Below are 15,152 nucleotides of genomic sequence, written 5' to 3' on the forward strand. Positions count from 1 at the left end.
CCCATGCAAGCTCTAGATGAAGTATTTGAAGAGAATAGTGTAACTTTCTGATATCCTATATTTTAAATGGGAACCGAACAAGACATAACCTGTGTATCCTGTAAAAGTGCAAACTCTCTGATATAAATCATAAAGGTAACAACTCGGGGAGTAATTGAGACACTGAATTATCAATAGATGTTTAAACAAGACTGAGAATGTTGCTAACTTTCAGATGAGTCTGTCTTTCAGAGTTACAGACTGCAACAGTACTGTATGAATTTATTGTTGAAACTGACAACAAAACTTGTATCTGCGGCCAGACTAGGGTTGGGGGGGGGGGGGGGGGGTCTGTTTCAGGTGGAGTGGACAAGAATAGAAAGGAACAGGAGTGAGAGTCGGGGATGAGTTTCTAACAGCTGGGAGGGAGGACTGTGGCACTAGTGAGTTCATTTTGACTGCTCCTTCACATCATTTTGCTCTATACACTACTCTCCCTCTCTGTGTCCAGAATGAATTCACCTTTCTATCCTGTGTGCACATGCACCACAAAGGAGCTACACAAATTGTTCACAAATATGATATTGGTATGGGCATGGACAGGAAATGCAAAATTGTAAACTTTGGCTGCCAGTGGATGAATGTGTGAAGCTGTAGAGCAATTTCACCATGTGATTGCCAAGGATAGTAAATGGGACACGACACACCAGTACCAGGGCATGAAGACCTTGTGAATTTCATTAGCTGTATTCAGTTGGACAGATACTATGCCTCGCAGATAGGCATGGGAACAATTACACACAGATGGCAGTATTTGAGAAAGAATGCGGAGTCGCGCTCAAAGAAGCCAGTTGGATTCCTTTCATAGTGGGACATTGTTGGTAGTCAGCCGCGGCACCATTGCAGCGCTGTGATATGTTGATGACATTCTATGCCCCGTTTTGTTACCCTTCATGGCAAGCTGTCCTGGGCTTACATTTCAATAAGGTAGTGCTCACCTGTACACGGCAAGAGTTTATACTGCTTGTCTTCATGATTTCCAAATTATACCTTGGGCCAGTTGAGAACATTTGGAATGTTATGAGCAGGACCCTCCAACCAGCTGCGATCTTAATGATCTAACATGTCAAGTGCACAGAATTTGTCTTGATATCCCACAGGAGGACATCAAATAACTCTGTCAATCAATTCCAATCCAAATACTGCTTGGGTAAGGGCCAGGGGAGGATCAACGCATTATTGACCTGCTCAATGTGTGACACCCATTCTCTTGAATAAATCATCCAATTGTTCTGAAGCTGTAATCATTTGTTTGCCTTTACATGTACATCACAGCTACAGATTTCCCTCCCATTCAGATAAATCCTTTGTTGTGCTCTCTCTCTCTCTCTCTCTCTCTCTCTCTCTCTCTCTCTCTCTCTCTCTCTCTCTTAAAAGGGTGTGTTCTTAAATTATTTATATTTCACCAATGACTTTCTATTACCAAATTTATAACATGTCTGATACAATGTTATGATTGATGGAACAATTTATTTTTTCAAAAATTTCTGGAATATCCCAACAGGTGATATTTCAGCATTCAAAAATTTTATTAATTATTTATTGAATGTATCATAAAGTTTGAATTAAAATCCTGAAAAGATAAAGTTACCTTAGTAATTTTTGTTTGTTTGCAGGTGTATGTCTGCAGTCATGGTACAAACTGAAATCCCAGTGGCACAGTAGTGTGTCCTTATAGGAAGCAAAAGGAAATGACACAGCCAAGTGATCACGTAGAGATGGGCGGCACTATTTTCTTTTGGCTCCTGTATCAGCATGGTGATATTGTTGTTCAAGGAACTGTTTGTACCATGATCGCAGATGTATACTTGAAAACACATTAAGAATGGTTATGTAACTTTTTTTCTTTCTTTTCTTTTTGAGATGATAACTAAAACTTTATTACCACCTCTCATAGCTGTCACAGTTGAGGCCTCCCTGAAATTTAAACTGAAATTGGCTTAAAGTCCCGTAATTCCAGAGATACAAGGTTACTTTAAGTAGATTTTGCTGTGCCTTCTTTTTTAATTCTTTGGGCTCTCTGTCTCTAAACAGGTAGAATTTTTAAGACTTCAGGACACTATTATTTTGTTTGTAGCCACTGTCAGTATCACAGATACTGTCATAACAATAGTGTGTGTAGCATTATAGCAACCATATGCAATGAACACAGTGCTATGACTGTAATTTATTTCAAAATTAGTGCCAAGCTGTTGTGGGTCAATCAGAAATACTGCTTTGACAACTCCTAAGAGATGATTTGCTTACTATGATGGTTATTCATAAATTAACCTCTGATTGGCTATTAAAATTAAGCAAATGCTTTGTCATGGTGCTTTTTTGTTTGAAAAAGAAGTCTTTGAAGATCACAATGCATCTGTCAGCTCTGTTGTGTTCATTAATGTGTAAGCAGCAAGCAGTTTAAATGGACTGCATCATCCATCGGTAATGAGGTATGTATGCAAGCAGAATGAGTCATTTCTGCCGAGGGTCACCATTTATTCCGTTGTGTGTATTGGGATGGTGATGTGAGTGGTGATGTGAGTGGTGATGTGAGTGATGGTGTTACAGAAAATTCAAGGCCGGTTGCACAGATGTGCAAAGTGGTTGAGGAAGACATTAAAGTGTGACTGATGGACTTGTTCAACATATTGACAAAGTTATGTGTGAAAGATGTCGGTTTACAGTTTCCAGTCTTCTGGAAGATATGCCTCAGATTTCAATGTCAACCCTCCTTAACACAGTCACACAGTAATTAGGTTACTGTAAGTTGTGCACTGTTGGTACCAAAAAGTCAAATTGATGTGAACAAAACTGAGAGAATATGTTCATTCTTGACATTCCTTCTGCACTACCTTGAAGATGAAGAGGAATTCCTGAACAGTATCATGACTGGGGACAAGTCATGGGTGCAATATGTAAATTCTGAAACTAAGGAATGGTCCAAATAGTGGAGTCACACTCATTTTCCCAATAAGCCCAAAAATTCATGCAGATCTGTCAGACTGTAAAATGATGATTACAGTTTTTTGAGATCACAGAGGAATTTTGACAACAATTTCATGAGAGTAACTCATGAGAATACTGCGACTTTGTACATTTATTGTGAGACTCTTTCCAGTCTCAAATGGCACTCCAAAAGAAACATGGCATGATTATCAAAGGAACACACTCCTTCATGACAGTGTGTAGCACTATACTGTGAACTGAACGAAGGGAAAAATGAAATGATCATATGGCATTGTTGGCCGGGAGGCCCCATTCGGGGGAGTTTGGCCGCTGTATTGCCAGTCCTTTTTACGTGATGCCACATTGACGGCGTGCAAGTCAATGATGATGAAAATGATGGTGAAAGTCACACAACACCGAGTCCCTTGCCAGGAATCAAACCCAGGCCCTCTGTGTGGTAGGCGGTAACGCTACCGCTATGCTACTTAGGTGGACAATGAAGGAAAAACTCTACTTTTTGCCAGGAGATTTTTAAACATTTTCCCAATAGTCTGGGCTTGGCACCAAGTAACTTTCATCTTTTTCCCTAAAATAAAGGCCTGGCTGTCTGCTCAGCACCTCATGACCAGCCATAAGTTCAACAACAGCGTCAGCAACTGGCCAAAGCACAAGTGATGTTTAAGTCAGTGCCACAGTACAACAGATGTTTGGGATAAGGTGGTGGTGACTGTGGAGAAGTAATGTCAACATGTAAGTGCAGATTGTATATACATTTTCTTCTTCTTCTTCTAAAAAAAAAAAAAAAAAAAAAGAAGGTTGGGGGGGGGGGGGGGAGAGAAGTGAGTGGTTAATTTAAGAATAGTGCTTGTACAATGTGCCACTTCTACTTCAGTGCTCATGCTCAGTGTAAAATGCAAACCACATGTGTATTACTACCATTGCATGAGGGAGGGGGAGCTTATTCTGCCCACAGACTTTTCTCTCTCTGTCAGTCATTATGCTGGAAGTAGATTGCTTTCTCAGCTCCCTCCAAACCCTTCTGTTAACAACTAAGACTTTTTAAAAACTTTCTGAAAATGACATAAGGGGATAGACTACCAGACAGTTATTGACATCTGTGAAGTCACGCTTCTTGCAGAGAGTCCTAATAATGGCATATTTTAATCTGTGTGGGAAACACTGTGTGATCATTTATATTATTCTCTTTGTCAGGACTGCATGTGCCTTCTGCTACTATGGCGTCGTCCTCATGACAACAGAACTTTTTGAAGCTGCAGATGGTACCTGTTCACTTGCAGCAACTGTCCTTCGTCCAGTTGACACTTGTAGTGCTGACTGTCGTGAACTTGCTGCCACTGATTACATGGATCTTCTCTGGACTACACTTGCAGAGTTCCCAGGTTTGTTTACTCATTAAAATAGGGAGGAAAATCAAAAGTATAGGTTGCTCTGTTAGCAAGTAACACGTTGACCTTAGACTTGTGTGCACATATATTTTAAAAGTACACTTCCATAAATTAAATTTGTTGTTTTCACAGATTGAATTTATTGTAAAAAAAAAAAAAAATTCATTTATTAGTGTTCATTCAGTTCAATCTTGATTGCTACTTGTCAGTCTGGGACCTTTACCAATTAGAATTAATGGAGGTAGAGATGATACAAGTGAGAGCAACATCATTTCTCCTGTGCTGTATACACAGATGGGGCAAGAAGAGGTGGGAATGAATGTGGTACATGAAGTAGCCATGTTCAGACACTGTACAAACACAAATATTTCAATGAAACATTCAGGAACAATGGCATAGATATTAAATCATTGTGCCACATAATCATTATTTACTTCAGTGCATTTTGTCAGTCATGGGATGAGTTTTTTAATACCTGCATTGTAGATGTCTCCTGCTAACTCCTTGAACTGCTTCTCTACTTCGATTTTCACTGCCCCATCATTAGAAATGTTCTTTCCGTATACATATTCCTTCAATTTAGGAAATAAATGGTGGTCACTAGGCACAAAGTCAGTACTTTGATAAGAGGGGTTGTTGTAAAAGATTCCTACAAAGTGAGGTCATCAAGTCGTGCATTACTCAAGCGAAATGTGGCCTAGCACTTTCGTTAAGGAGGAAGACTCCCTTCGTCAGCGTTCCATAGTGCTTGTTCTTTATGGTTCTGTGATGTATGTTGAGGGCCTCACAGGAGTTTCTTGAGTTCCTCACATTATTGTACATAGTCAGTTGTTTCTCCTCTAGGCAAGAATTCGACAAGCAGAACCCCTTTACTGCCCCAGAAAATGGTTGCCATAACTTCTTGATCTGATTACTGAGATTTGAATTTTTTTGATGAAGGGGAATGAGTGTGACGCCACTGCATTGGTTGTCACTTGTCTTGTGGGGCGTGAATGGTAAACTCATGTCTCGTCCTCTGTCATTGTGAAATCAAGAAAAATCTCCCCATCACTCGCAAAATGATTAAGAAACTCCTGTAGCTTTGACTCTGTTGATTTTGTGATCTGCATTAAGCATCTTCAGAACCCACTGTACACAACTTGCAATATCTTAGTCGATCGCTCAAATTTTCATGAACAATGGTTCAAGAAACTTCAGATACAGTTTGTATAGGTCATCAATGGTTACATGGCAATCAGAAGAAATATGCTCTTCAAGATTTTGCACCAGTTAATCAGTCACCACATACAGGCATTCACTTCTCTCTTCATCATGAATTTCTGTTCTTGTGAAAGTGAAAATCCATACACGTTTGTCACATGACGCTGTCACATAACCACCTCTTCATACAACGATATGACTTTGCAATAATTCAAAGCCATGTTTATACCCTTGGCATTCAGCTAGTGTATCACAGCACACACTTCACACTTAGTGGGATACGGAATGAGAGCACTTATCTTTAACTGGCACCACAATAAGCATCACCATCAGCATAAGTATTTGTTTCAGTGTTGCTACCATACACAAACATGGTACTAACTGTGGGAAACTTAATTCCATGGTAGAGCTGTAGGCCTTACAACTTTACTTTCTGGATATCGTTCATACTACACTGAAGAGCCAAAGAAACTGGTACACCTGCCTAATACTGTGTAGGGACCCTGCGAGCACACAGAAGTCCTGCAACATGACATGGGATGGACTTGACTAATGTCTGAAGTAGTGTTGGAGGGAATTGACACCATGAGGCCTGCAGGGCTGTCCATAAATCTGTAAGAGTACGAGGAGTTGGAGATCTCTTCTGAACAGCACACTGCAAGGCATTACATATATGCTCAGTAATGTTCATGTCTGGGGACTTTGGTGGCCAGCAGAAGTGTTTAAACTCAGAAGAGTGTTCCTGGAGCCACCCTGTAGCAATTCTGAATGTGTGGTGTGCCTCATTGTCCTGCTTGAATTGCCCAAGTCCATCGGAACACACAATGGACATGAATGGAAGCATGTGATCAGACAGGATGCTCACGTACATGTCACCTGTCAGTCATATCTAGAAGTAACAGGGGTCCAATATCACTCCAACTGCACATGCCACATGCCATTACAGAGCCTCCACCTGCTTGAACAGTCTCCTGCTGACATCCAGGGTCCATGGATTCATGAGGTTGTCTTTATACCCCTACATGTCTATCCGCTCGCTGCAATTTGAAACGAGACTTGCCCAACCAAGCAACATGTTTCCAGTTGTCAGCATTCCAATGTCAGTGTTGATGAGGCCAGGCAAGGAGTAAAGCTTTGTGTCATGCAGTCATCAAGGGTACTAGAGTGGGCTTTCAGCTCCGCAAGTCCGTACCGATGATGTTTCATTGAATGGTTTGCATGCTGACACTTGTTGGTGGTCCAACATTGAAATCTACAGCAATTTGTGGAAGGATTGTACTTCTGTCACGTTGAACAATTCTCTTCAGTTGTTGTTGGTCCTGTTCTTGTGGGATCTTATTCCGGCTCCACCAATGGTGCAGATTTGATGTTTTGCTGGATTCCTGATATTCACAGTTTACTTGTGAAATGTTCATGTGGGAAATCCCCACTTTATTGCTATCTCAGAGATGCTGTGTCCAATCCCTCGTGCACTGAATATAACACCATGTTCAGACTCGCTTAAATCTTGATGCCCTGCCATTGTAGCAGCAGTAATTGATCTAACGACTGTGCCACACGTTCGTCTTATATAGGCATTGCTGACTGCAGTGCCATAATCTGCCTGTTTACATATCTCTGTATTTGAATATGCATGCCTATACCAGTTTCTTTGGCACTTCAGTGTTAAAAACTTCATTCATATGACTTGTAAACACAAGTTGACCTTGATAATTTTTATATTTTAGATATATCAGCTGTCTGCCAATATGCATTTAGCTGCACAGTCTGTGAATGTGAATTTTTATGTGTAAAGTATCAGCATTATTTTGATAGTGTGATTAGTCAGATTTATCAAAACAAAAATTAATTAAATGAAACATTAGGTCATGTTATACTGAGAGAAACACACCAAAAGCTGCATTTCATAAAATATTTTGGCTGCACAGGGTAAAGAATAAATTATTTCAACTTCACTGCCATTTATGTGTGATATCTCATTTCAGGTTTGGCCAAGAATTCTGCACAGTTAAGATTGTCCTTACTGTCTTATAAGACTCCTACCAGTTTAGTCTCAGTGCCTGTTACTTCAGTAAGGGGAAAATGTTTCTTCAAACAGCTAACACTGATTAAATATTAACAAACATAATTTTATTCATTTTCAGACAAAAGCCTTATAAGCATTCACAAACTATTCTGGTATAGCATTAAAAAAAACTTTGCCAAAATGTACAGCTCTTATTTCCGTGCTAAACTGATCGAAAAAATCCTCTTGTCTAGCAGGAACTGAGGTCAGGCAGTACCCAGCACAATTTTGACAAAATGCTATATCTGGTGTGTCCTTACTCAGCTATTTTATTTATGCAGAGTGCTTGCTCTATATTAACAATGCTACAGTTCCAAAAGATAATATTTATTTAAAAAATTTTCTTTAACGTAGGATGTTCACACATTGTGTTCTGTTTAGAAAAGACTCATTTAAAGATATTTGTAATAAGGACTATTTTTAATCGAATAACTCTCATAATAGCATGGGTTTGAATTACTCAGAACTGTTTTTAATTGAATAACTCACTTAATAGCAAAGGTTTGGATTACTTGGATATTATTCCAAAATGTGTCTTTGCATTTAGTTATGACAAATATTGTATATAGCGGTTCAGTTGTTCTGTTGTGCATCCACTCATGTCTCCAAACACCCTCCTCCTCCACACTTGCGCACCCTCCCCTCTCCTTCCCCCCCCCCCCCCCCCACACACACACACACACTTATGTAGATTTACATGTGAGCTAGAAATTTTATCTAAAGATGCATTTATCTTCTTCTCAGGTATATTTGCCACTATATTTGTTATTGAAAGGTTTGGTCGAAGGAACACAATGGCTGTGCAGTTCGTGATTTTCACCATCTGTATTTGCTTCCTCTTTATTTGTACAAGCAAGTGAGTAATATTTTTAGCGTCACTAATATTATGCTTTTGCTATTTTATTCATTACTGGCTGATCGCATAGTGTAGTCCAGATAATTCATTCTCTGAATGTAAAAAAATCAGGAAACCTTTGGTTTGAACCTTGACTTCTGTAATAGATTTGATGTTTTTTTCCTTATTAATGGTGTACACAGTCTCTTAAATTTTCCTGCAGACTATAAAATTTTGTGACATCCCAATTACAGCCGAGGTTTCCTGACATCAGTCCTCTTTTTGGCAAGAGGCATCATAGCAGGAGTGTTCCAAGCTGCATATGTGTATACACCAGAGGTAAGAAACATGTGAGGAGACCTCAATATTGATTATTTCATGTTGTTGATTGTTTATGGATGTAAATGTTATATAAAGCAGCAGCACTTAATAGTTAAATTTTTATAATCAAAATTGGTTTATGTTGTTGACATAAGCATATCTGAGCTGTCAGTTATTGTGGCTAATGATTTAGAAGAAACGTTATTAGGATATACTGTAATGCAGGTAACTATCAATTACTTCCATGCTGGCAACTACTAAGCCATATGGTACATTGGCTAAGATACTGTATGTGACTGCACAGTAACACCAGTTCAGATCCACATCCAGCTACCCAGATTTAAGTTTTCTGTGATTTACCAAGCTGGAAGACAAATGATGGGCTGATTCCTTTGCAAAGGACAAAGCCAATATTCTTTCTGTGTCCAGCTTGTGCTCCTCCCTGATGACCTCATTGTAAAAGGTTGTTTAACTCCATATATCCTTCCTTCCTTTGCTTGTAAAGTATAACATTTTCAAATATTTTTCCAACATGGTGCTTGGATTTTTATTAAAGAAATGTACATATTGACAGGCATTTACTACATGTCATGAATAATGTTCATTTCTCTCTCTCTCTCTCTCTCTTTCTCTCTCTCTTTCTCTTTCTCTCGCTTCCCCCCCCTCCCTCCTTCCCCCCTCTCCTCTCTCACCTCCACTCTCCCCTCCACTCTCTCGCCCCCTCCACTCTCTCGCCCCCTCTCTCTTTCTCGCCCCCCTCTCTCTTTCTCGCCCCCCTCTCTCTTTCTCGCCCCCCTCTCTCTTTCTCGCCCCCCTCTCTCTTTCTCGCCCCCCTCTCTCTTTCTCGCCTCCCTCTCTCTTTCTAACCACCCTCTCTCTTTTTCACTTCCCCCTCTCTCGCTCCCCCCTCTCTCTCGCTCCCCCCTCTCTCTCCCTCCCCCTCTCTCTCGCCCCCCTCTCTTCCTCTCTCCCCACCCCTCTCCCCTCCCCACCCCCTCCCATCCCCCTCCCCTACCCCCTCTTGTCTCCATCGCCCCCTCTCTCTCCCTCCCTCCCTCCTCTCCTGTCCTATACCCTATCCTACCCCCTCTCCTTCCCCCTTTCAATCACACCCTCTCCCCTTCCCTCCCCTCTCTCCCCCTATCTCCCCCCTCTCCCCCTCCCCCTAACTCCCCCCTCTCCCCCTATCTCCCCCCTCCCCCTATCTCCCCCCTCTCCCCCCTATCTCCCCCCTTCTCACCCCTCCCTCTATCCCCCTATCTCCCCCCTCACACCACCCCCTCTCACCTCCTCTATCTCTCCCTCCCCTCCCTCTCTCTCCCCCACTCCTGCTCCCCTCTCCCCCTCCACTCCCTGTCTCCCCCTCTCCATCTCCCCCTCTCCACCTCCCCATCACCCCCCCTCCCCGTCTCCCCACCCCACCCCGTCTCCGCACCCCTCCCCGTCTCCCCACCCCTCCCCGTCTCCCCACCCCTCCCCGTCTCCCCACCCCTCCCCGTCTCCAAACCCCTCCCCGTCTCCAAACCCCTCCCCGTCTCCCCACCCCTCCCCGTCTCCCCACCCCTCCCCGTCTCCCCACCCCTCCCCGTCTCCCCAACCTGCCTCCCCCTCCCCAACCTGCCTCCCCCTCCCCAACCCGCCTCCTCCTCCCCCTCCCCAACCCGCCTCCCCCTCCCCCTCCCCAAACCGCCTCCCCCTCCCCAACCCGCCTCCCCCTCCCCAACCCGCCTCCCCCTCCCCAACCCGTCTCACCCTCCCGCCTACCCCCTCCACTCCCCGCCTCCCCCTCCCCTCGCGGCTCCCCCCTCCCCCTCCCCTCGCGGCTCCCCCCTCCCCCTCCCCTCGCGGCTCTCCCCTCCCCGCCTCCCCCCTCCCCTCCCCGCCTCCCCCTCCCCTCCCCGCCTCCCCCTCCCCACCCCTCGCCGCCTCCCCCCTCCCCTCCCCGCCTCCCCCGCTCCACTCTGCATCCGCCACCCCATCTCCCCTCCCCTTCCGCCCTCCCCTTCCCCCTCCCCAACTCACTCTCCCCCTCCCGCTCTCCCACTCTCCCCCCTCCCTCTCCCCCCTCCCTCTCTCCCCCCTCCCTCTCTCCCCCCTCCCTCTCTCCCCCCTCCCTCTCTCCCCCCTCCCTCTCTCCCCCCTCCCTCTCTCCCCCCCTCCCTCTCTCCCCCCTCCCGCTCTCCCCCCTTCCACTCTACCCCCTCCCACTCTACCCCCTCCCGCTCTCCCCCTCCCGCCCCCTCCCTCTCCCGGCCCCCCCTCCCGGCCCCTCCCCCTCAAGCCCCTACCCCTCCCCCTCCCGACCCATACCCCTCCCCCTCCCGGCCCGTACCCCTCCCCCTCCTGGCCCCTACCCCTCCCCCTCCCGGCCCCTACCCCTACCCCTCCCGCCCCCTCCCACTCCCGCCCTCTCCCCCTCCCGCCCCCTCCCACTCCCACCCTCTCCCCTTCCCACTCTCCCAACTGCTCTCTCTCCCTCGCCCCGCTGTCTCCATCGCCACCCCCTCGCACGCATGCGCGGGTTTGTGTGTGTGTGTGTGTGTGTGTGTGTGTGTGTGTGTGTAGGGGGCACTTTGTTTGTTCTGCATCTGCATTGTGGTCTCATTGTGTTGAATTGGATTGCTTGCTAGATTTTCACCAGTTTTTATAGAATGCAGTATAAATGGGAATGAACAGTCTTTCTCCTTCCCTTTCACCCCACTCTCCTCCACCCTGACACTGGTAATTTAATAGTGCTTAATTTGTTTGTCTGATAGCTGCATCAGTTGTCCCTCTTGGGAAATACATTAACTTCATATGAAAATAATATTTTATTTTGTAAACTTCCTATAGTCATTAAAAATGTTTTATGTACATTCCTATTGTTAATTATAACAATATATATATATCTTTTCAAAGGTGTATCCAACCCCTCTCAGAGCTGTTGGTGTAGGTACCTGCAGTGCCATGGCAAGATTAGGGGCAATGGTTACACCATATGTAGCCCAGGTCAGTAATTCAATGTTAAAGCAAGTAACTCTATCAAATTAACATTTCTTTCCTCAATAGAGTGTACATTGTGAAACTTCATGCTAGGTGAAGAGTGCGCAAGCACTGTCTTATACTGGGGAAACTGTTCCTGTACTCATCTGTCAGCAGTCAGATGTGTTTAAAATATGAGGATGTTAGATTTTTCTCTTTGATCTTGTAGTATCCACTCTTACTTAATATGTTATATCTAACTAACACAATGAATGGAGTGAGTGAATGAATGAATGAATATGCAGCTTTATTGTGGTATATTGTCCCTTAACTCGGACTATGAATCAACATAAAACTGCAAACGCAGTTGTATCAACATACACGACTTCTACAGTGTCATTACTACTGCTGAGTGTAAGGGAATCACTCATAAAAATAAGTAGTTCAATGTAGCACAGCATAACTTCTACTTTCTATTTAAAAAATGAAATTTTTGTGGAACCAGTAATTATTTCAAAGTGTTTAGAACTGTGACTATTGATGATTCAACCATATCAAGTCCTCTGTATCCTTACATTAATGGTAATTACTGTAGAAGTGGAATAATGCCAGTACTAATGATTAAAGGGTCTTTGCCATCCCTGGTCAGTAATAAATGGCTTGCTGCAGAACTTCTCTGCACCTAAGAGTTTTGCCTACTGAACTTGCCCAGAGCTATATATAAATTATGCAAGTATTAGGCAGTGAAAAATTCAGAATGTAATAACAATAGGGTAGATTGCAATAGTAGCAATCTACCTCATTTCATATTGTTAATTGTGTATTAGTGCTTCTTATCTGTGGATATATAGAAGGTAGTATATTGACTGACTGAGTCACTCATTCACTCACTCATCATTGCCAAACCCAAATTGCTAAGTATAGGAACCTGAAATTTGGAAAAGGTGTAGATCGTATACTGTAGGAGTCATTTAAAAAGGGTTTTGAAATTCTGCTTCTGTGGGGACAAAATAGGGGATGAAGGTTTTTTTCAAAATGTCACTATTAAGGTAACTATGAAGCTGGACCTATGAAAATAGGTATTTGGTTTGTGGGTCAGAAATAAATAAATACTTGAAACTTCCTGGCAGATTAAAACTGTGTGCCGGACCGAGACTCGAACTCAGAACTCCCAAGTTTGAGTCTTGGTCCAGCACACAGTTTTAATCTGCCAGGAAGTTTCATATCAGCGCACACTCCACTGTAGAGTGAAAATTTAATTCGAGAAATAAATACTTGTTTTAGTATTTTTGGAAATTTAACCCCTATGGGGGTGAAATAGTGGGTGAAAGTTATTTAAAAAAAAGTAAATCATTATTAAAGAACTACTAAAGTATTTTTAAAGCTACATCTATGAACATTGATATTTGACTTCTTGGTCACAAATAAAAAATATATTTCATTACAAAAACATTTTTAACACTAAATCTATGAAAATTTGGATTTGACTCTCAGTTAGAAATGAAAAAGAAACTGCAGTTCATTGTTTTTTGAAATTCAACCTGTAAGGGGGTAAATTATGACCAGACTGATTAACTGACTCATCATTGCTCAGCTCAAACTGTTAAGGATAGAAACTTGAAATTTGGATTGGGTGTGTATTTTACACTGTAGACATAGGTTAAAAAGGGATTGTTCAAAATTCCACTCTAAGGATGTGAAATATGGGATGAAAAGCTTTTTGAAAATATGATGCTGTTAATGGAATTTTGAAGCTAGAACTGTGAAAATTGGTGTTTGGTTTCTCAGCCAGAAATAAAAAAATACATGTCCCAGCATTTTAGAAATTCAACCACTAATGAAGTAAAATGATGGGTGATTTTTTTTAATTAAATCATTATTAAATAACTACTGAAGCATTTTTAAAGCTACACCTATGAAAATTGGTATTTGATTTGTCGGTTATAAATATTAAAAAAGTTTCAGTTGTTTTGAAAATTCCATCCCCTTAGGGAGTGAAATAGGAGATGAAAAGTTTTATGAAATTACTTCATTATGAAAGCGTTCTCAAAGCTAAATATATCAAAATTTGTATTTGGCTTCTTTGTTAGAAATAAAATAAACATGTTTTTCACTGTTTTTGGAAGTACAACCTCTAAGGCAGCAAATCAGGGGTTGAAAAGTTATGAGAAAATATTTCATTATATTAAAAAGATTTAAAACTAAATCTATAAATATTGAGATTTCACTTCTCAGTCAGATATAAAGAAATGTGTGTTGTGGTGTGAAAGACCTATGGAAGTGTCAGCTTGATTAGCAAAAACCTTGGATTTTAGATATCAGACTCACTTTTTGGCCTTAATTAGTGTGAAAAGTTTAGGTGGTGTTGCAATTATTGAACAACATAAAAATACAGTTAAAGAAAAAGAAAAACACACTTCGCAGACCATACTGCCCATGCGAGTGAAGCAACGAGCACTAAGCTAGTATACAGTAATTGTACACAAATCCACTTTCTGCCACTAGCAAAATGATTATTTTATATTGTTTATGACAATCTACAGCATTTTCCATAATTTGTGAGAAAAGTTTCTTCATTTCAAACTAATATTTCTGTTTATTTTCATAGCTTTCTTTCTTTGGACCTACAAAAAATAAAATAGGCAGAGTATTGGGCAGACATGGTATTCAGTCGATTTGCTGACAGCTAAGAAAATTAGAGAGATACTTTGTCCTGTAAAAGACAATCTTGGTCTTTATGTTTCTGGAATTTATAAAATTCCTTATGAATGTGGTAGCAGGTACATTGGTCAGTCTGTACAAACGATGTCAGAACACTGCACAGAGCACTGACACAGTATTAAATCTACATCTACGTGATTACTCTGCAATTCATGTGTAAGTGCTTGGCAGAAGGTTCATAGAATCACTTTGAGACTGTTTCTCTTTTGTTTCATCCTTGAATAGCCTGTGAGAAAAACAAACACATAAATCGTTCCATGAGAGCTCCGATTTCTCTTATTTATCACAATTGTCTTTTCTCCCTATGTAGGTGGGCTTAAAAAAAAAAATGGCTTGGCATTTGGAGGAAAAAGTTGGTGATTGTAATTCCATGAAAAGATCTCTCTACAATGGAAAAACACTCTCGTTTCAGTGATAGTCACCACGACTTGTGTGTTATATTCATGACACTCTCCTCTATTTTGTGAAAGTAAGAAATGAGTTGTCCTTCTTTGAAGTTTTTCAGTGTCCTCAAGTCTTTTCTAATTGGTAAGAATACTGTACCATGTAAAAATATTCCGGAAGAGGTTGGAAAAGTTGGTGATTGTAATTCCATGAAAAGATCTCTCTACAATGGAAAAACACTCTCATTTCAGTGATAGTCACCACGACTTGTGTGTTATATTCATGACACTCT

The 15,152-nt window shown here is 42.0% G+C and overlaps 1 protein-coding gene across 1 annotated transcript in view; it reads left to right on the forward strand.

Moving 5' to 3' along the window:
- The window catches only part of LOC124545090 (synaptic vesicle 2-related protein), a 95,053-nt gene that overhangs the window by 76,663 nt on the left and 3,238 nt on the right, over nucleotides 1-15,152 (forward strand). The window contains exons 9-12 of the mRNA XM_047123902.1: nucleotides 4,180-4,367; nucleotides 8,383-8,494; nucleotides 8,728-8,812; nucleotides 11,693-11,782. Coding sequence (XP_046979858.1) covers nucleotides 4,180-4,367; nucleotides 8,383-8,494; nucleotides 8,728-8,812; nucleotides 11,693-11,782 — 475 coding nt within the window. The remainder of the gene's footprint in view (nucleotides 1-4,179; nucleotides 4,368-8,382; nucleotides 8,495-8,727; nucleotides 8,813-11,692; nucleotides 11,783-15,152) is intronic.

Source organism: Schistocerca americana, chromosome 8 (assembly GCF_021461395.2).
Source record: "Schistocerca americana isolate TAMUIC-IGC-003095 chromosome 8, iqSchAmer2.1, whole genome shotgun sequence".
Lineage (NCBI taxonomy): Eukaryota > Metazoa > Arthropoda > Insecta > Orthoptera > Acrididae > Schistocerca > Schistocerca americana.